The sequence below is a fragment of the Anguilla rostrata genome, chromosome 9, assembly GCF_018555375.3.
Source record: "Anguilla rostrata isolate EN2019 chromosome 9, ASM1855537v3, whole genome shotgun sequence".
Taxonomy (NCBI): domain Eukaryota; kingdom Metazoa; phylum Chordata; class Actinopteri; order Anguilliformes; family Anguillidae; genus Anguilla; species Anguilla rostrata.
In genome coordinates this window covers 2,970,130-2,989,713 of record NC_057941.1, presented here as the reverse complement: position 1 = coordinate 2,989,713, position 19,584 = coordinate 2,970,130, and the positions used below count along the sequence as shown (strand labels likewise).

General features: G+C 53.0%; 1 protein-coding gene across 11 annotated transcripts in view; it reads left to right on the top strand.

The window, feature by feature from the left end:
• Nucleotides 1-19,584, top strand: part of rapgef6 (Rap guanine nucleotide exchange factor (GEF) 6) — a 105,370-nt gene that overhangs the window by 76,642 nt on the left and 9,144 nt on the right. For 6 of the 11 annotated variants that reach the window (XR_010332277.1, XM_064349802.1, XM_064349797.1 and 3 more), the window contains 16 exons: nucleotides 24-188; nucleotides 1,331-1,438; nucleotides 1,593-1,796; nucleotides 3,032-3,140; nucleotides 3,598-3,838; nucleotides 6,550-6,707; nucleotides 8,369-8,383; nucleotides 9,763-10,003; nucleotides 11,268-11,660; nucleotides 12,440-12,651; nucleotides 13,452-13,575; nucleotides 14,871-14,894; nucleotides 15,501-15,721; nucleotides 16,803-16,988; nucleotides 17,453-17,599; nucleotides 19,141-19,254. Coding sequence is in view for 10 of the 11 variants with exons in the window: in XM_064349802.1 (XP_064205872.1) it covers nucleotides 24-188; nucleotides 1,331-1,438; nucleotides 1,593-1,796; nucleotides 3,032-3,140; nucleotides 3,598-3,838; nucleotides 6,550-6,707; nucleotides 8,369-8,383; nucleotides 9,763-10,003; nucleotides 11,268-11,660; nucleotides 12,440-12,651; nucleotides 13,452-13,575; nucleotides 14,871-14,894; nucleotides 15,501-15,721; nucleotides 16,803-16,988; nucleotides 17,453-17,599; nucleotides 19,141-19,254 (2,662 nt within the window). In the remaining variant the exon portion in view is untranslated. Of the gene's footprint in view, nucleotides 1-23; nucleotides 189-1,330; nucleotides 1,439-1,592; nucleotides 1,797-3,031; nucleotides 3,141-3,597; nucleotides 3,839-6,549; nucleotides 6,708-8,368; nucleotides 8,384-9,762; nucleotides 10,008-11,267; nucleotides 11,661-12,439; nucleotides 12,652-13,451; nucleotides 13,576-14,870; nucleotides 14,895-15,500; nucleotides 15,722-16,802; nucleotides 16,989-17,452; nucleotides 17,600-19,140; nucleotides 19,255-19,584 lie in introns of those variants that run through there. The other 5 variants (XM_064349807.1, XM_064349798.1, XM_064349799.1 and 2 more) reach the window with 4 other exon arrangements.

Sequence of the window (19,584 nt, the reverse complement as noted above, 5' to 3'; positions counted from 1 at the left end):
GTGTCTCTACCCCTGAAACACAGGGAACTCCAGACCGGCTGATCATGCACCTGGTGGAGGAGCACTCGGTGGTGGACCCCACCTACATTGAGGACTTCCTGATGACGTACCGCACCTTCCTCAACAACCCCATGGAGGTGGGCAAGAAGCTGCTGGAGTGGTTCCAGGTGGACAGCCTCAGGGACAAGGTTAGAGCACAACCGCATGTGTGTGCGTGTGTGTGTGTGCGCGTGCGCGTTCGTGTGCGTGTGCGTATGTGCGTGAGCTTGTGTGTGCGTGTGTGCGTGTGTGCGTGTGTGTGCGTGCGTGCGTGTGCGTGTGCGTGAGCTTGTGTGTGTGTGCGTGTGTGTGCGTGTGTGTGCGTGCGCGTGCGTGCGTGTGTGTGTGTGTGTGTGTGTGGCATTTCCCCAGTGGGACCCGAGCCATTAAATGGCAGATAATTCTCGTGCTGTCAGCAGTTTCCTCGGGGAGTTCTTTATGTCCTCTGTCACTGCCCTCTGCACACAGCTCCTTTTACCTCCTGAACACACTGCCCTGATCCTCTGTTTAAGAGCGTGTTCTCTGTCTGAACTCCTGTTCTCGAAACACTCCTCTTCTGTTTAAGACCACGTTCTCCATTTGAACTTCTTTTTTTTCGTTATGAGCGAAGAGGAGATAAGAACAGAAAACAAAGAAGCGCTTTTTTTTGTTTTTCTTGAGCTGCTGCGTTTCCGGAGCCTCTCGGTGTAGAGGTGATGACAGCAGATTATCTTTTCTTTTTTTAACCCTCCTTTTTCTTCAGAGAGACTTTGTGCTTCTCAGAGCCGTCAGAAGCAGGCGTGTCGATCCGGGCTTCGAAGCCGCGCTGCGCGGTCGCTTTAGAGCTTTGTAAGAACCGGTCTACAGAGAGGCTCCCTCCAAATGAGTTTTTGTTATTTTAATTATTCATTAATTTGACGATCGCTCTTAATCCAAAGAGACTCAGAAGGGCGTCGCGCCCCTGACGCGCTGAGTGGGTTTCACAGGAACAGCACGAGCTGCTGCAGGACAGCCAGTGCCACCGCAAATGAGTTTAATCATCCCACAGCAAGCATCAACCGCTGTAGCGTGTTAGCCTAACGCTAGGCAGATACATGAGCAGCGTACGACCACATAACCACATAACTAATAATAGCATTCACAGTCACTGTGAGGCCCAGGTGCTTTTACAAGCACTTTTTATCCGCTGCAGAATTTTAGGGTCCGTAAAAAAAAGAAATGGCGGTCTACTACGTCCACTACACGTGTTTTGTAGGTTTGGTTTAGGGTTGGGTTGCGTTTTTAAGCGTCCTCGCTGTCCCGTCCCGCGCAGGTGACGCGGGTGGTGCTGCTGTGGGTGAACAACCACTTCAACGACTTCGAAGGGGACCCCGCCATGACGCGCTTCCTGGAGGACTTCGAGAAGCTTCTGGAAACCACGGTAGGCCTGTTCACTCTTTCACAGGGATGGGGAGGGGGGGTGGTGGTTGGGGGCTCACTTTGAAGCTGCGCTTTGTCAGTGCGTTGACGGGTCGGGTGCGGGCCTGTTTTTAAGAGGCGAGCGACCCCCCCCTGTCCGTTTCGTTTTTCCCCAGAAAATGAAGGGCCACCTTCGGCTGCTGAACATCGCCTGCGCGGCGAAGGCCAAGTGGAGGCAGGTGACGCTGCTGAAGCCGTCGCGCGAGTCGCCGCTCTTCTTCAGCCTGCAGGGCGGCAGCGAGCGCGGCTTCGGCATCTTCGTGGAGTCGGTGGAGGAGGGCAGCAAGGCGGCCGAGGCCGGCCTCAAACGGGGCGACCAGGTGGGGAGCGCCGCCCGCGCTGTCTGACCCCCCCCCCCCCTCTGGGGCTCTGGGTCTGTCTCTCTCTCTCTCTGTCTCTCTGTCTTCTCTCTCTCTCTTCTCTCTCTTTTCCTATCTCTCTTTCTCTCTCTCTCTCTGTGTCTCCCTGTCTCTCTTTCTATCTCTCTCTGTCTCTCTGTCTCTCTGGCTCTCTCTCTCTCTCTGGCTTCCTGTTGCTCTTGGCACTTATTTGACAGGATATCTGTGGCAGTTGTTTTTGTTTATATCATTGTTGGTTTTCAGAAATGCAGGTGACTACATGACCTCATACTGTCCCAGAATATTGACCAGGGAGATGCTGTATTACACTATTGCTTTGTAGTGGTGAAAGGGTTGGCCTTTAGCCAAAAATGGGTTGAACTGTCCTATTTTCATCAGTGATTCTCCCAAATTGGAGTTCGGGCAGCCCCTCTATACTTGTGTTGAGCTCTGACCTTTGACCCCTCACAAGGGGAACCTTGGCCTGTCCCGCTGATCTCTGCCCTGGCCTCAGCTGCTCTGGGGTCGCTAAAGATAATTGATATCAAGCAATCGGGCGTCCTCATTTGGTCCTTTAGTGTGAGTCACAGGGAAGAACGGAACAGGAGGGCTGTTCCCACACTCCCCACTGTGGGATTAGTGTGTGTGTGCGTGTGTGTGTGTGTGTGTGTGTGTGTGTGTGTGTGTGTGTGAGAGTGTGTGTGAGTCCCCGCAAGTACCCTTCGGTGTCACAGCTGCATTGTGAGGACTTGGAACAGATTAATTATGCAGGAAAGACAGAGAGGGGGGAGATGGCACAGACAAACCTGCTGTTCTAATGACATCACACCTGCGTGAGCTACTGTTACAATTTATGTTTCATTTATTTGATTTACTTTTTCAATATTTTTTATTGTATACCAGTTCTTTTTTAACCATTTGTGTAAGATCACAAATGTGTGATTAGAATGTTCTTAACTGAACATTCTAATGCTGATGTCACAATCACTGCTGATAACAGGAACGCAACGGAGTTCTAGAACACTGACATTTCAACGCATTCCAAAAAAAACCTACGTGATGAGTCATTTTCTCTGTTGTTCCTTGTGCTGCTTTAGCATTCTCGAACCCTGGGATTATTCTCTTTGATCTGAGACTGGTGTGCTGAAAATGAAAGGCTGCTTTGGACCTGAAATCGATGGGAAGCGTGACTCTGAGCAGCTAAATCTGTCTTTCAGATAATGGAGGTGAACGGGCAGAATTTCGAGAACATCACCTTCTCCAAAGCGGTGGACATTCTGTGGAACAACACACACCTCTCCCTCACAGTGAAGACTAACATATTTGGTAAGAAAAGGCTCATTTCCTGCGAGAACTGAAAGCAGGCCTTGACCTATGTCTCTGGTGGGGGGGTGGCGGGGGCGGTTGGATGTCAATTTCCTGTCTTTGTCGAGAAGTCAAAAATAGATTCATTTCTTTTTTAGAGCACAGGCGCAGTCCTAGCCGTAACTTCTGTAATTATTTATAAGTTTTGTTATTAACGTTTGTGATGGACGCATGACAGCCATTTTGCGTACGTGTTTGCGTGATTTAAATCAAGCGTGTTTCCAGCCTTGCAGTTTGTGATTAAGAGGTGCCTCTTGACGACGCAGCGTTCGTTACCTGACGCTACGCAGTGAAGTGCGTAACATTGCGCCGCCGGTGCACGCGCTCCAGAGCGCCTCCATCAGGGCGGTAAAGTGCACTGTGAGTTTGTTTGTGGGCGGAGACTCACTGGCCCCGCCCCCATCCCCCCCCCCCCCAGTGTTCAAAGAGCTGCTGAGCCGGATCTGGCAGGAGAAGAAGAACGGCGGCCCCCACATCCCCAAGATCCAGGAGAAGAAGGGGAACCGCTACTCCATCCCAGACCTGCCGGGGGACATCGAGTTCCCCACCGACAAGGCGCACAAGAAGGCCAAGGCCAACACCATGTCCGGCGGGCGGAACAAGATCCGCAAGATTCTGCTCAACACCCGCTTCAGCATCCTGCCTCCCAAGCCCTTCAGGTACCCCCCCCCCCCCCCCCCCCAACCACAGCCTCCCTCCACACACCCCAACCCCCCCGCCAACCAAAACCCCCCACCCACCTACGTCCACGTTCCTGTCGTCTGTCTTTGTCCCGTTCACAAAGAACTCATCGCACCTTCTTCTGTTCACCCAGTTTCCCAGGTAACCGCGGGCAGACGGGCATTGCTATGCTGAGCTAGCGTTAGCTTCTTCAGTCAAATCGTTCCCCTCTTTCATGTAGATCTTGTTCTTTTCCCGACGGAAACAGAGTTAGAGGGTTTTTCAGGTACCGTTTCAGTAACTTTGCGAATTTCCGTCCCGCCTTCTCTCAGTGCGCTCGCTGTGATCGGCGCGGTTAGGGTCGGCGGTGCTGTAACCGTGGTTACGGACGGGTTCACCGCGAGCTGTGCGACTCCGCGGCGGCTCGCAGCTCACGGTCGCAGCGCCGTTTGACTCGCGCGTAGAAGCGCGGGCGCTGTTGCGATTTGGGGACGGCGATTTCTGGCGGTTTGCGCGGGGTGTGAACGCGGCTAACGGGGAACGCAGAGTGGCGCGCTGTCCCAACAGAGGAGGCGCAGGGGCCCGGGCTTTGGGCTTATTTGGGAGGGTATTTTTCTGGCGGTTTAGCGAATATGAAAGGGGCGGGTGAAGCCGCTATTTTTGCGTTTGGGTTTTTGTCGCGGCCCTTCTGTAGAGGCCTAGGAAGCCTGGAGTGGAGCTGGCAACCCCCGCTGTGCCCCTCGTCAAGCAGAGTAGCGGTTTGGCCGTGTCTGAGGCCAGCGTCTGCGCCCCACTGCGACAAGTTATTTGCCCCCCTGCCCCCCGATTATCCCCGACAACCCTCTCTTACCCCTCAACACCTCCCTTTTTTCCCATTTTTTCTTTATAAAACAGCCAGAATAAAGATACCCTGTTCCTGCTTATGTGGTCAATTTAAAAAAATGTCTGAGTGCATTTCACTATTCGCCATCAAAATAGCTAAACCATGTGGCACTTTCATACATCCAGGCAGCTTACACACACACACACACACACACACACACACACACACACTTTCTACTTTTTTATGCATGACATTTCAAGAACCTCTTCATGAAAACCGTGGCATACAAATGTCCCCAGATGTGTGTGTGTTTAATGTTCTTTTTAATTTAAAGTTTAACCTGTGCTTTGTGTTTGTTAGTGTGCACAGTTCTCACACACGCAGGCTCTGTAGAGCGCAGGGCTCTGTGCTGTGCTGTGACACAGGCCTCTGTCTCTGGCTGATCGCCTGCTGCTGCTGCTCTTCTCATGCTCTTCTTCAATGTTGTCTCTCTCTCTCTGTGGTCACTCCTCCTGCGTAGGGGACTCTTTGGGTAAGAGACTCAAGCATAATCACCCCCATTTGATTTTGAACTGTGAGATTTCATACCGCAAAACTTGATTTTTAAAAGCTGTAATAGTACATTTCATCTGTGTAAATTTGTTGTACAATGTACAGCAGTTTATACAGAAATGAAAATGGACATGAAATATTAATTGTGCAGGTGCAGTAAAGGTGTGTACAACCTCACATCCTTGTGTTCCACTGAATATGACACCGTGGGGTAACTCCTTCAGGTGGAAAAATCATGTGATTTAACTGAACATTCTAATGGTGATGTCACAATCACTACTGGTGACTGAAAGCGATAGTGACAGCGACACTGCTGGTTCCGCCTGCAGGTAGAATGGTTTTGAGTATCCCTGGTGTAGAGTAAGGTATTTTATGTAGCGTTTTGAGTGTTCCTCCACCTGGGCTGACTATGTATGACCCCCGCCCTGCCTGTCTTGCTCACCCCCCCCCCCCCCTGGATAATCTGGGATTTGGCTGAGCAGGAGAGAAAGTGTCTGTCCAACTGCGGGGGACACCGCAGAGCCACCCCCACTTATTTAACAAACGAAAGGGAGTAGAGGCTTCCATGAGCTGCACCAGAGAAGGTTGCAGTCTGGTTGGACGTGCAGAGCTCCATGGAAACTCATACCAGGGGGGGCTTCAGTTTCCAAACTGGTCTTAGCGCCAGGTCAGGCAGCCCCAGGCTCGTCCAGTCGTGTCTGAACGCCATGTTGACTTTCCGTTCTTCACTCATCCCGTGGTGTCTGTGATCGCACCCGTGTGTGGAATGCCTCTCTGTGCACCTGTGTGCATTTGACTTGCAGCAGCATGATCTGAGTCAAATGAGCCGTTAAATTAACGAGCAGGCTTAATGTGATGTGCGGATCTGTGTGTTGGCCTGTCGAATGTTCAGATGTTCCTGTGTGTGTGTGGGCAAATGGGCAGGCGGGCGGGGGTGGGGGCGGGGCGGGGCGGTTTGGCTGCGGTCGGATCTGTGGCCAATGCCGTCTCTGGGTCGGATGCCCGCCCAGCCCCTCCCCGTTTGCGTGTTTGTGTTCACGTGCTGTTTGCGTGTGCCTGCGTTCCATCACGCCTTGGCCATTTCCTGTTGTGCCTGTGACTGTCGTACTTCTGTCACACGTGTTCTGTTGCATATGTGAATGTGTGTGTATGTGTGTCCACTCTGTACATGTATGGACTTCCTGGTTCCAGCGTCGAGGATGCCCACAAGAATCAACGAAAGACAAGTGCAGAGGGAGAAATGTTTGGCGTGTGAGTTTGATGTTATGAGAGGCACTGAGGGATTCTGGGAGTTGTAGTTTTAGGTGACGCTCTCCCTGTGTGTGTGTGTTTCAGTGACGGGGGCATGAGCCAGTCTCAGGACGACAGCGTCGTGGGCACCAAGCAGTGCCGGCACAGCGTGGCCATCATGCCCATCCCGGGGGCCCTGTCCTCCAGCAGCCCCGACCTGCTGCAGCCTGCCACCAGCGTGCTCGACTTCTCCAACCCTGCGGGTGAGTGCCCTCCCATTACCGCGGCTACCGGCCCCGTTACCGCGGCTACCGGCCTAGTCACCATGGCGACCAGCCCTGTCATCGCCCGTCACTGCGACTACCGCCCATCACCACGGCTCCCACGGCAGGCCTGCTTCGCTCTGACCCCGCCCACTGGAATGGCTGCTGAGCCACTCCCCTCTGGCAGCCTGCGTTTGAAAACTGTTCAGTCTCAGAATGGAGTAGAAAACCCTCAGCTTGCTAATAGCGAGGTGTCTGTCTTGTGAGGTGTGGGGGTGTGATGAGTTTGAGAAGAGAGTGGAGTGGAGTCTCAGTTGCACTGGGAGTGTGAGTGTTGGGGGTTTTTCATTGTGATCTCAGTGCGTGTGAGAGTGTTATGTGTGTGGTTTGTTTGTGTGTGTGTGTGTGAGTGTGTGTGTGTGTGTGTGTGTGTGTGAGTGTGTGTGTTGTATTTGTGTGTGTGAGTGTGTGTGTGTGTATGTGTGTTGTGTGTGTGTGTGAGTCCGTATGACCCCTGAATCAGTGCTCCTCTGCTCCTCAGAGGTGCTCTGTGCTCTGTGACGGGCTGGGGCGTGTGAATGAGCTTTAAAGACAGAGCAGTGCCTCGCAGCCTGGAGGTCTCTCCAGTTTCACTCTGAGCACTGCTGTTCCCCTCGCTGCCTCTGGGGGGTTCTCTTCCATTTATATCTCACCAGTTAATAGCGCTACAGCCGGACGAAAGGATTAAATGCTCAACAATTAAGAGTTTTTTTTTTTTCTCTCTCTCTTCCTCCAAAAGGCGGATTTCTGAAACCACAATTACCGACACGGCTAAGCCGGGTCCCCGGGGGCTGTGGAGAGCACGGTTCTGATTTCTCTGCCGTGTGGGCGGTGTGTTCGTTTCGGCTCGGTCCCGATGACGAGGCGTTACGCGGCCCTTATGAACGCGCTGTCTGTTTTAGGCCCGGTCCCGCAGAGATGAGAGGACTCTCCTTGTGTGAGCGTGTTTTCTGTCTCTGGTCTGTGGGTTGTAAAGACGGGGGGGGGTTGTTTACAGGGGGCTGTGCAGTACTCTGCTCACCCGAGCACCTCCTCTACAGCCCCACTCCCCCCCCGCACAGATTCGGTGACGGACAGACCCGGTAAAAGGATGCGAGTTCTCAAGAATAATCATAAGTATCATAATCATAAAGTGGCGCACCAAGCGGGGATATCCTTAGCGGCCTGTTGGGCGTTGGCTTCCCACTGTCTCTGCCGCTCCTGGCAGTGTCGTGCGCTGTCTGGAGCGCGTCTCTGCCGCTGTGCTCAGTCTCGCTGCCTGGGTCGGTCACGACGGGCGTAGTACAGACCTGCGTCAGGCCTGCTGGTCAGACCAATTTTACACTGCTCTGTTGAGATCCGCCATCACATCCTCTTCTCTTTCATCCAGCCATCAATCTCTGTCTTCTGTTTATCCAGCCAATCACATCTCTGTCTTCTGTTTATCCAGCCAATCACATCTGTCTTCTGTTTATCCAGCCAATCACATCTCTGTTTTCTGTTTATCCAGCCAGTCAAATCTCTGTCTTCTGTTTATCCAGCCAATCACATCTCTGTCTTCTGTTTATCCAGCCAATCACATCTCTGTCTTCTGTTTATCCAGCCAATAACATCTGTCTTTCTCTCTTTTCCTGCTCTCCCAGCTGCGAGCTTCTACTGTAAGTACAGCGCTCTGTTTACTGTGTCTGCTGTCCTAAGTAGCTCTTTATTCTTCCAGTCTTATTTGTCTGTGAAAGTTTTACCGCAAAGTCAGCTCCCCCCCCCCAATCCTGTCTCCTCCGTTTGTGAGTCTCTTCCGTCCCGTCCGCTGGCCACGCCCCGTGTGTGGTGCGGTTCGGCGGGTTTCTTGTCCATGCTGGTACGGGCCGCGGCAGCGACGGGCCTCAGAAACGCGTTTGCTGTGCGACGGGCCTTTCCTGTGATTGATTAGTCAGCACTCCGTCCTTCTGTGTTTCAGTGGGACATACCACCTGTCAGAATTATCCCCTGCAAGGGGGGGGGAGTGGCCTGTGTAAAGGTGTAAAATACTTCACTCTAAAAACGCTGTTGCTTGTAGTTTTGTTTTGAAGTGCATGGAAACCGTAATCCATCGCTTCAGTGTTCTTCAAGAGCCGCCATTTCAGTTCTCAACTGGATTGTGACAAATTGTCATAGTGCTCACAGCAAGCCGGCCAGCCCTGCCGAGGATTAATAATCACTCTGGCTGTTAATATAAGCGCAATTAATCTCAATTACTGCGCCTGGCTTCAGTGAGATACCATCGTTAATTTGTTAATGAATGATCACGTTTCATAGAAATTAATTGATTTAAAAAAATAAAAAAAGATTTTTCTATTTTAACCATGTATGTGCTGAAAGAATGTTACTGACTCCACCCTCTCCCCTCACAGTCGAGTGCAGTGTAGTTAATGTTGTGTCTTCTGTACAGACCAGAAATTGGCTGCACTTCTATAATTAGGTAATCAGGTTAACTTTGTTTCTGGTCCAGTTAGCCTTCTCCATGCATAGTGAGGTTTAGCCTGTGTTATATCTCTTGCTAGAGAGCATATTACCACACAAACTCAAATATTGACAAACATGCTAAAACTATTATCTGCTGGCCGTAGTGCTCTGGTTTTGGTGTTTGTCTTTTGATTTGAGTTTCTCAGCTGGGTTTAAGGAGAAGAATCATTACCTATAAGAGGCACTATAATGTGTGAAGTATGGAGTATTTATACACAGTTCATTGGTTCCTATATTTATTTGCGGCCTGCTCATAGAACCTGCAGTGTTACGCTACAGTATAACTAGGGTGTTAAGTTGTGTGGGGAGTGAGAGAGAGAGAGAGAGTCATAGAGGAGAGAGAGGGAGAGGGAGAGTGAGTCAGAGAGAGACTCCGAGAGATGGAGGGAGAGAGTGAGAACGAAAGAGCGAGAGAGGGGGAGAGAGCAAGAGAGAGATGGAGAGAGAGAGAGGGAGAGCTCCCTGTCTTTTCTCCCCTTTGAGTCTGCAATTGCCCCTGACCTCTGACCTCTGACCCCGTGTCCCCGGCATGCAGACATTCCGGATCAGGTGATCCGCGTCTTCAAGGCGGACCAGCAGAGCTGCTACATCATCATCAGCAAGGACACGACGGCGAAGGACGTGGTGTCGCATGTGGTGAACGAGTTTGGGCTGGGGGCGGCGCCCGAGACGTACTCCCTGTGCGAGGTGTCCATCAGCCCCGAGGGCGTCATCAAGCAGCGCCGCCTCCCCGACCAGCTGTCCAAACTGGCCGACCGCATCCAGCTCAACGGCAGGTAGGGTCCGCACCGCACGCTCGCCTACCCGACACTGCCACCTGCGCCCCGACACCACAGGTCAGAGGAGCGAGCCACCCGCACGCCCACCTGACCCCACCCCTGACCGTAGCGACCGCCCCACCTGAGCTGAGGCGACCTGTGACCCCCCCAGACCCGCCCAAACGGCGTGCTGCTGTGAGAAAGAGAGAGCACGCCCGAAAGTGCCGCCCCCCTCCGCTCTTTTCCCCCGCCCTCTTCCCGTGTGACCGCGCCGGCGTAAATATTTCCTCCCCCGAGTCGGTCGGTTCGCAGTTGTCTGCTGCGGTCGGGCTCTGCGATAGCACAACAGTGAGCCGACAAGCTAAAGGCCTCCATGACAGGCGGGCGACGCGTGGATCACATGACGCGCCAGTCCTCCGGGGCGCCTGCGGCGGCGTTTCTGCTTCCTGTGTGTTTCCCGTGGCGAGACCAACACAAACAGGACGGAGAGCTTACACCCTGTCTTCCCTTGTTGGGACGTCCTGTCCCGTGTGTGACTGACACTCTATCCGCCTCTCACCAGCTTATCCAGCAGAACAGCGCTTCGGTCGCCCCGTCCCATTGATCTGGCATTTAACACGAAAACTGCACAGGTGTCCTGCTTCCTGATCTGCACTTCCCTGCTCCCGTATCGCTGTTCTGGGTCCCCACAGTAAATGGCAGTTTCACTTCTGCAAGCTTTGCCTTTCAAAATCGCTCACCCTACAGCTAAGAAGTGCATTTCCGTAAACTCCGAAAAAAGCAATTTGTGCAGCATAAATTCTGTGTGTGCATCTATGTATTCTGATTATTTACATTGCATATAATCAGATTTGATTTTATTGCATTTATTCAACAATTATAAACATAATTATATCTGGGGCGATGGAAAATATGCACTTAAAAATAAAACGTCAAAATAAAACCCAGAAAGTGAACTATCACTTTAAGAAGAACCTCAGTTAAAATAATTTGAATAGCATTCAGCAGTGGGGATTGTATGGCAGCTGCGTCCGATATAACATTGATGTGGCCTGTAACCCTTTAAGGTGTGAGGTCACAAATAAGTGATTAGAATGTTCTTCACTGAACATTCTAATGCTGATGTCACAGTCACTACTGGTGGCTGAAAGCAAGTGTTCTAGAACACTGACTTTTAATTCTGAAAAAGACAATCCCACTTCTCCTGAAAGGGTTAAATGCTTGAGTACATGTGTTAGTGAAGCCTCACGGCTGTGTGCGTCCCCCCCCCACTCTGTCCCAGGTACTACCTGAAGAACAACATGGAGACGGAGACGCTGTGCTCGGACGAGGACGCGCAGGACCTGCTGCGGGAGAGCCAGATCTCCCTGCTGCAGCTCAGCACGGTGGAGCTGGCCGCCCAGCTGTCCATGCGCGACTTCGAGCTCTTCCGCAACATCGAGTCCACCGAGTACATCGAGGACCTGTTCAAGCTCCGCCCCCCGGGGGGCGGGGCCTCCGCCGGGCACCTCAAGCACTTCGAGGAGCTCATCAACCAGGAGACCTTCTGGGTCTCCACGGAGATCCTCAAGGAGCCCAACACGCTGAAGAGGATGAAGACCATCAAGCTCTTCATCAAGATCGCGCTCCACTGCCGCGAGTGCAAGAACTTCAACTCCATGTTCGCCATCATCAGGTGAGTGTCTGCGCCGTTTTGCGCCGTCGAGCGGCCGGGCGGCCATCTTGTGAGCCGGGCTCTGTGCGGCCCGCTGAGCCGCTGGTGGAGAGCTCCTGCAGACGCGTGTGTCTTTAAAGGATCCGCACACAGCCAGCCGGTGAGCGCAGGAGAGACAGCGCATTAAACATGCAGAGGGCTCGTATGGATTTTTTGGTTGGAGGAAAGCGCAGGGAGCGCAGGGAGCGTGCTCTTATTGCTCCGTGTGTTTTATTAATGAGGCTGTGTTCACGGCGAAAGTTCAGCAGCACACTGGGCTCGTTAAAGGGGAAGAGCCCCTTAAGCCAGGCTTTGGGCACTGCTGTCCTCAACGCTTTTCACAGGCTGTAGACGAAACATCACTTTTTTGACGCAGCTTGTTTTGCATTAAAGTGTTGGATGTGGCGCGGTGGTTTTGGCTCGGGGCTCGTAACCAGAAGGCTGTGGGTTTAAATCCCAGTTTAAGAACTGCTTTTGTAAACTGAATTACGTAATCCGAATAAATATTCAGGTGTAGATAGGTTCATGTGTTAGATGTGTGCGTTTCCCTGATTATCTGCTTAATTCACAAGAGATGTGGTGTAATGTGTGTCGAAAGTGTGTAGCATTAACCCATGAGAGATGTGATGTAATGTGTGTAGAAATCGAGCGCTGTAGAGTTGACTCATGATGTCATGTATAGATACACAGCGCTGTAGCCTTGTCTCGTCGAAGTCGGCTGTGACTACTCTAACGGCGGCCTGTGCTCTGTGCTGACGCAGCGGGCTGAACTTGGCGCCAGTGGCCCGCCTCAGAGGATCATGGGAAAAGCTGCCGAGCAAGTACGAGAAGCTGTTCCGCGACCTGCAGGACATCTTCGACCCGTCCCGGAACATGGCCAAGTACCGCAACGTTCTGAGCGGCCAGAGCATGCAGCCTCCCATCATCCCCCTCTTCCCCGTGGTGAAGAAGGACCTGACCTTCCTGCACGAGGGTAGGCCATCCCCACGCCCACGCTGTTCTAGCGCTCTCTCTCTCTACGGGACCCCCTTTTCCCCTCCTTCTCTCTCTCTGTCTCTCTCTTTGGGGTCTCTCTCTCTCTCACTCTCTGGGGTCTCTCTCTCTCTCTCTCTCTCTCTGGGGTCTCTCGCTCTCTCTCTCACTCTCTGGGGTCTCTCTCTCTCTCTCTGGGCTCTCTCTCTCTCCACCTCTGGGGTTCCCTGCTCTCTCTCTCTCTCTCTCTCTCTCTGGGGTTCCCTGCTCTCTCTCTCTGTGGGGTCTCCTGGTCTCTCTGTCTGCAGAGCCGTTAGTGATGATAACTGTCTCACACTACCGCACTGCATAGCCTCCCGGCGCTAGCAGGAAGCCGTTGGAGCGAGCTCTGGTGTAGCTACGGCAACCCTGATAATGGGGGTCCTCATTATGGCAGAATCCAGGGGCATGGGAGGGGGGAGCAGCGCCATTTACTGCCTGCTCCACGATAACCCCATGCCCCCCCGCCCCCGTGTCCCATGCGCTCGAGCCGTTTGTGCAGAGGCGTCGGTAATGAGTAATAACACGCAGAATAAAATCGATGCCTTCCTCGTTAGGCCGGCGAGCGCGAGGTTGGCGGCTCAGCATTCCGTCCCCCGCGCCAACATGGCGGTAATCAACGGCGGGTCGGACGGCCAAAGAAAAAAAATAAATAAATAAAATAAATTACATCAATAAAAGTGTTTACAGCGTGTATCCCTTTCCTCAAACAGGGCCTTGTTTGATTTCTCTGATTGAATTTAACCCCCCCCCCCCCCTCAGGAAACCACTCCAGTGTGGAGGGGCTGGTGAACTTCGAGAAGCTGCGAATGATCGCCAAGGAGATCCGGCATGTGGTGCGCATGACCTCGGCCAACATGGACCCCGCCCTCATGTTCAGGCAGAGGTGAGCTGACCCTTGACCCCGCCCCCCGTCGCCTAGCAACGGCATACCGTACTGTTTCTGAATGCAGGCCGCGCCCCCTTCACCTGTGGAGCTGTGGGGAGCCAGTAGTGCTGGAGGGCTGGTGCGTGGTGACCTTCTCACCGTACCTGAGGCGGCGGGTGATACCGTCTCACTGGCGCTGATCTAGCTGGCGAGAGCTCACTGGATGAGTGGCCAGAAGGCCTTAAACAGAACATAAGCAGAAGGGCTCACCTCTGCTTAGATCATGCCAGTACGTTAATGCAGACTTTTAAATCGTGGATTCTGTTCGTGCAGTTAAATCACCGGTGCGGTTTGATCAGAGTAGAGGGCCTTTGGTGTTTTGGGGTGAAGAGTGCGCGGTTTCATCGGAGTGGAAGGCCTCTGGTTTTCGGGAAGGTGAAAGGCGCAGTTAGATGCAGCGCTTTGTTCTGGGTCTGTCACCGAGAACTGAAACCAGCCGCTGCGTCTGGGGCGGGGCGAAACGGACAAACCCAGTCAGACCGAGAGGTCTGCTGAGCAGCCCAGGCTGGAGGTCTGAGTGACGAGCCCGCAGTCGGCTAACCGCGCGCGCTACTGTCGCTAGGCGCTGCGTGCGTGAGCGCAGAACTGCAACTAACAGAGCGGAAGTGTGGGATTATGGGTAAGGAACTGGGCTTGTTAGCTAAAGGTCACAGGTTCGATTCCCCAGTAGGACTCTGCCGCTGTAGCCCTGATCAGGGTACCTAACGTGCATCGCTTCAGTATATATCCAGCTGAATAAACGGATGCGGTGTAAATGCTGTGGTAAAGCTGTGTGAGTCACTCTGAATGAGAGTTCCTGCTCCTGTATTGTAGTGTAGTTAACGTTAATTTATTTTGTCATACACAGCTTGTGCACTTCCTGCATGTTGATGTGCAGCAGTGATTGAGCTGTTTTATCGCTGGAGACGCATTTTAAAAGCCGCTCTGAGAGCTCATCTGACCCTGGCGATGGCTGTCATCGTCACGCTGGCTCATTTTTATAGCTCTCGTAGCGTAGATGCTTCCATCGTTTAGGACTGATGGCGTTTTTATTATTTTATGGTCATTTTTATTCGTCATCTTTGTTAGCGAGAGGGGGTTCACCGTCCCGTGTCGTTCTGTGTCGATCTGTGCCCTGTCGCTATGCTCCGCCCACTGTGTCTGCCCTGCCCACTGCTGTTATGCCCCGCCCACTGTGACTATGCCCCGCCCCCTTTCTCCTCTGACTGTCTTTATGTGAAACACGCTTCAATGTCCGTGGGTCTTGCTTGCAGGAAGAAGAGGTGGAAAAGTCTTGGGTGAGTCCCCTGATCCAACCCCCACCCCCTTACGCATGCTCCACTCCGTTCCTTTAACCCCCCAGAGCGCCCCCAGTCCCGCACGCGTCTCCCCCCAGGCCTGTGCGCGTGGACGTCCGTCTCCTTGCTGTTTCTCATCGTCCATATTTACCCCTCATTTTCTAATCCTTTTGCATTCATCAAGAATTCTTTGTTTTTATTTTGCGGCATGGTGCGTCAGCAAACAGAGTCCCCCATGCATGGTGCATCAGCAAACAGAGTCCCCCATGCATGGCCACGTTAACCTGCTCTGCTCAAAGGTTCCGCCGTCTGACACATTGTAACCGGAATGCCAAATGGAATGTTGGAACAAGCCCCGCCCATGCGATGCGATGCTGCCACACCCGTCCCACGTTGAATGTGTCCAGTGCACATTTTTATTTATTTACCTGCCTGCCTTTTTTTTCTAAACAGGAACTGTTTTTTTTTTTGTTTCCCGTTTCGTTCCGCGTTCCGGAGTCTGATCGTCAGTCGCCAGAACCCAGCATGCACGGCGTTGTGTTCAGACGTTTCGTCCTGCGCTACGTTCCCTAGAACTCACCCCCCCCCCTGTTCCCTGTCCCTCAGGTCTCTCAGCCAGGGCAGCACAAACTCCAACATGCTGGACGTCCAGGGGGGGGCGCACAAGAAGAGGGTGCGCCGCAGCTCGCTGCTGAACGCCAAGAAGCTGTACGAGGACGCCCAGATGGCCCGCAAGGTCAAGCAGTACCTGTCCAACCTGCAGGTGGAGACGGACGAGGAGAAGTTCCAGATCATGTCCCTGCAGTGTGAGCCGGCCTACAGCACCCGTAAGAGTCCTCCCGTATCCCAGCGTGCCACAGTACAGCCGCGGTGCACAGTACATCATCACCCTCCTCCTCCACCCTAATGCCCCACAGCCCCTCTCTACAGTACAGACACATTAACACCATCCTCCACCGTAATGCCCCGCACCCCCCTCTCTACAGTACAGACACATTAACACCATCCTCCACCGTAATGCCCCGCACCCCCCTCTCTACAGTACAGACACATTAACACCATCCTCCACCCTAATGCCCCGCACCCCCCTCTCTACAGTACAGACACATTAACACCCTGCTATTAGCATACAGTATAACCGAATTGTGTAAGTTACTGTATTTGTGTAACCCTTTTTAAATAATGTGCTTCACAGACAGGCAGTTTTATTTTGTGGAAATGTGCAGAAGTGGGTTTCCGTATCTAGAACAAGGCACAAACACACAGCATTCAACACCTGGTGCTCTGCAAAACATTCATCCTACTGCTGGACTGTTAACTCGTTTGAAATGTGGCTGCTGCATTTTACTGACACAAGGGAGGCTCCTCTTTTTTGGGTCACACTGCCTCCCGGTGGATGCGTGCGGTCCTGCACTGCAGTCAGTGTGACGTCATGCCAGAGTACTGTATGCAAATAAGAGCAGCAGTGGAAAGTAGATTGTAGCTTGGCTTTTGATTTCTGATACAATGGCATTATGTATTGTAATTGTTTTGTGATTGTCCATTATTGGAGTATTTTGTTTTATAGTGTAGTTCAGCAGTTAGAGCAGGTAATGTACATTACATTTATTTGGCAGACGTTTTTATCTAAAGAGATGAAGAGATGCGTCTATAGAACCGTGGTGAAAAATGGACCTGTAGCTCAGTAGGGTAATACAGGGCTGGCTTGTGTGACTCCTGCTTGCTGTTTGCTGTGACTTCCCTTTCGTCCAGTTCTGCCCAAATATCGACCCTCCGATCCCTTCTGCCCCCAGAGCTACTGATAGCGCTGCTATTTCTGCGATTTCTGTTTTTTCGGTGGGAACACACAGTAGTAATCTTGCAGTGTCCCGTGCGAGATTAATCGTTTCCTGTTTTGGAACGCTGCAGTGTCGAAGAACCTGAGCGAGCGGCGGTCCACCAAGTCGGACATGTCGCCCGTGTCCCTGCGCTCCACGCTGCCCGCGGGGAAACCCCACGCCCCCAACCGCATGAGCCAGGTGCTGCAGGTGCCCCCCGTGAGCCTGTACCCCTTACGCAAGAAGAGCACCGCCAAGGACATCGCCGCCGCCCACAGTGAGTCCCGCCCACGCCTCATGCCCCGCCCCCGTCCTGTCCTGTCCAATCACAGTCCTCTACTTCGTTTGGTCGCTGTCAGCTGCTGTTGCCTCAGATGATATTGGCTGTTAATTTTGTGTTTTTCTTCAATGTGCTGCGTTGAATGTTTCTTATGGTTATTTTTGCATTTTATTATAAAGCATGTTTTCACTGTAAAAAAGTATTATTATTTTTTAAAATTTTTATTATTATGTCGGTGAAGTTACGTACACTGCCACCCATAAGTATGGTCAGCGATGAGCTTTGATTGGTTGGATGGTCTGTTGACATCATCAGTTATTCCTGTTCCTGTGTGGTCACTTCCTTTGTTTAGTACTTAGTGTCTTGGTCAGTCCCCCCTCCCCGTGAACCAGCAGCCCCCCCCCTTCCCTGTGTGGGAATCTACCCCTACTGTAGCTCCTCTCCTTTCCCCCCTCCTCCAGACTCCGGCTCCCCACTGGTGGTGAAGAAGCCGCCCGGCTCGGCGGAGGAGTGGACCACCGCGAAGAAGGCGTCGGAGGACACCCTGTCCACCGTGTCGTCCCTGCATTCCAGCCCTACTGTGTCCCCCCAGGACTCGCCCCGAAAAGGTCAGTACACCCCCTCAGAGCTGACCCATATGCCCCCTTATGCAGTTGTAAACTGTAGGCCCCTCATGCAGCAGTAAGCTGTAGGCCCCTCATGCAGCGATAAGCTGTAGGCCCCTCATGCAGCTGTAAGCTGTAGGCCCCTCATGGAGTGATAAGCTGTAGGCCCCTCATGCAGCAGTAAGCTGTAGGCCCCTCATGCAGCTGTAAGCTGTAGGCCCCTCATGCAGCTGTAAGCTGTAGGCCCCTCATGCAGCAGTAAGCTGTAGGCCCCTCATGCAGCAGTAAGCTGTAGGCCCCTCATGCAGCTGTAAGCTGTAGGCCCCTCATGCAGCTGTAAGCTGTAGGCCCCTCATGCAGCTGTAAGCTGTAGGCCCCTCATGCAGCTGTAAGCTGTAGGCCCCTCATGCAGCTGTAAGCTGTAGGCCCCTCATGCAGCTGTAAGCTGTAGGCCCCCTCATGCAGCTGTAAGCTGTAGGCCCCTCAGCAGCTGTAAGCTGTAGGCCCCTCATGCAGCTGTAAGCTGTAGGCCCCTCATGCAGCTGTAAGCTGTAGGCCCCTCATGCAGCTGTAAGCTGTAGGCCCCTCATGCAGCTGTAAGCTGTAGGCCCCTCATGCAGCTGTAAGCTGTAGGCCCCTTATGCAGCTGTAAACAGTAGGCCCCTCATGCAGCAGTAATCTGTAGGCCCCTCATGCAGCGATAAGCTGTAGGCCCCTTATGCAGCGATAAGCTGTAGGCCCCTCATGCAGCAGTAAGCTGTAGGCCCCTCATGCAGCTGTAAGCTGTAGGCCCCTCATGCAGCAGTAAGCTGTAGGCCCCTCATGCAGCTGTAAGCTGTAGGCCCCTCATGCAGCTGTAAGCTGTAGGCCCCTCTGCAGCTGTAAGCTGTAGGCCCCTCATGCAGCGATAAGCTGTAGGCCCCTCATGCAGCTGTAAGCTGTAGGCTCCTGTGGGTTTGTAGCAGAGCAGCGCAGGGGTGTGTTGCTTTCAGACCTTTGTCTGGGCGTCTGAGTGCAGTGGCACGAGCTCCCAGATGGAGATCGATTCGGCTGCAGAGGCTGACGCTTGTTGTGTCAGTTTTTATTGTAGCGTACACAGCCTGTTCTGGCTTTCAGCTGCACACTTCACACGCCTTGTCATGAGGTGACAAGCCCAGAGAGACCTCCAGTATCACTGCAGAACTGCACATCACTCATTCTCTCGCTCTCCCTTTCTCTCTCCCTCTCTTCCTCTCATTCCCTCGTGTCTCTTTCTCACTCTCCCTCTCTCACTTCCACTCTTTCCCTAGTCTCTCGCTCTCTCTCTCCCTCCCTTCCTCTCTTTCCCTCGTCTCTCTCGTTCTCTCTCTCCCCCCTGCCTGACTGTCTTTTTTTTATCTTTCTGTCTTTCTCCTCTCTCCCACTCTTCCAATTCAGTTCAATTAAAAATGCTTTACGTACAATATGCCTTGAAATATAATGATCATAACCAAATAATCAGTCATTTAATAAAATGATAAATCTCTCTCTCTCTCTCTCTCTGTCCCTCTCTCTCTCCCCTCTAGGGGGCGGAGTCCCTAAGTCTCAGAACTCCAGTCAGATGAACCTATCAGGCTCCTCCTCCTCCCTGACCAGCGAGGCCAGCACCAAGGGCAGCGGCTCCAGGAGCTACGGGATAGGTGGGGCTTTCCTGCACAAGAGAATCCTGCTGATGACCCAGCAGACGAGCGGGGGGCCCGGGGCCCCTCCCCCGCAGGCAGACACGCCCCCCGCGGCCCCCCGGCCCCCACCCCACCCCCCCGAGTGCCCCCTGAAGCGACGGCTGAGCTCCCCCTTCAGGAAGCTGAGGGGGAGGAGCCTGTCCAGAGAGAGGCAGGGCCCGGAGGCCCCGAAGGGCCAGGAGAGCCAGGAGAGCCAGTCGGCAGGACAGACAGGAAGTGGTGGCGAAGGACAGGAAGTTAGCGCAGCGCAGGAAGGGTCCAGCAGCGACAGGGCCATGGGGTTCCCCT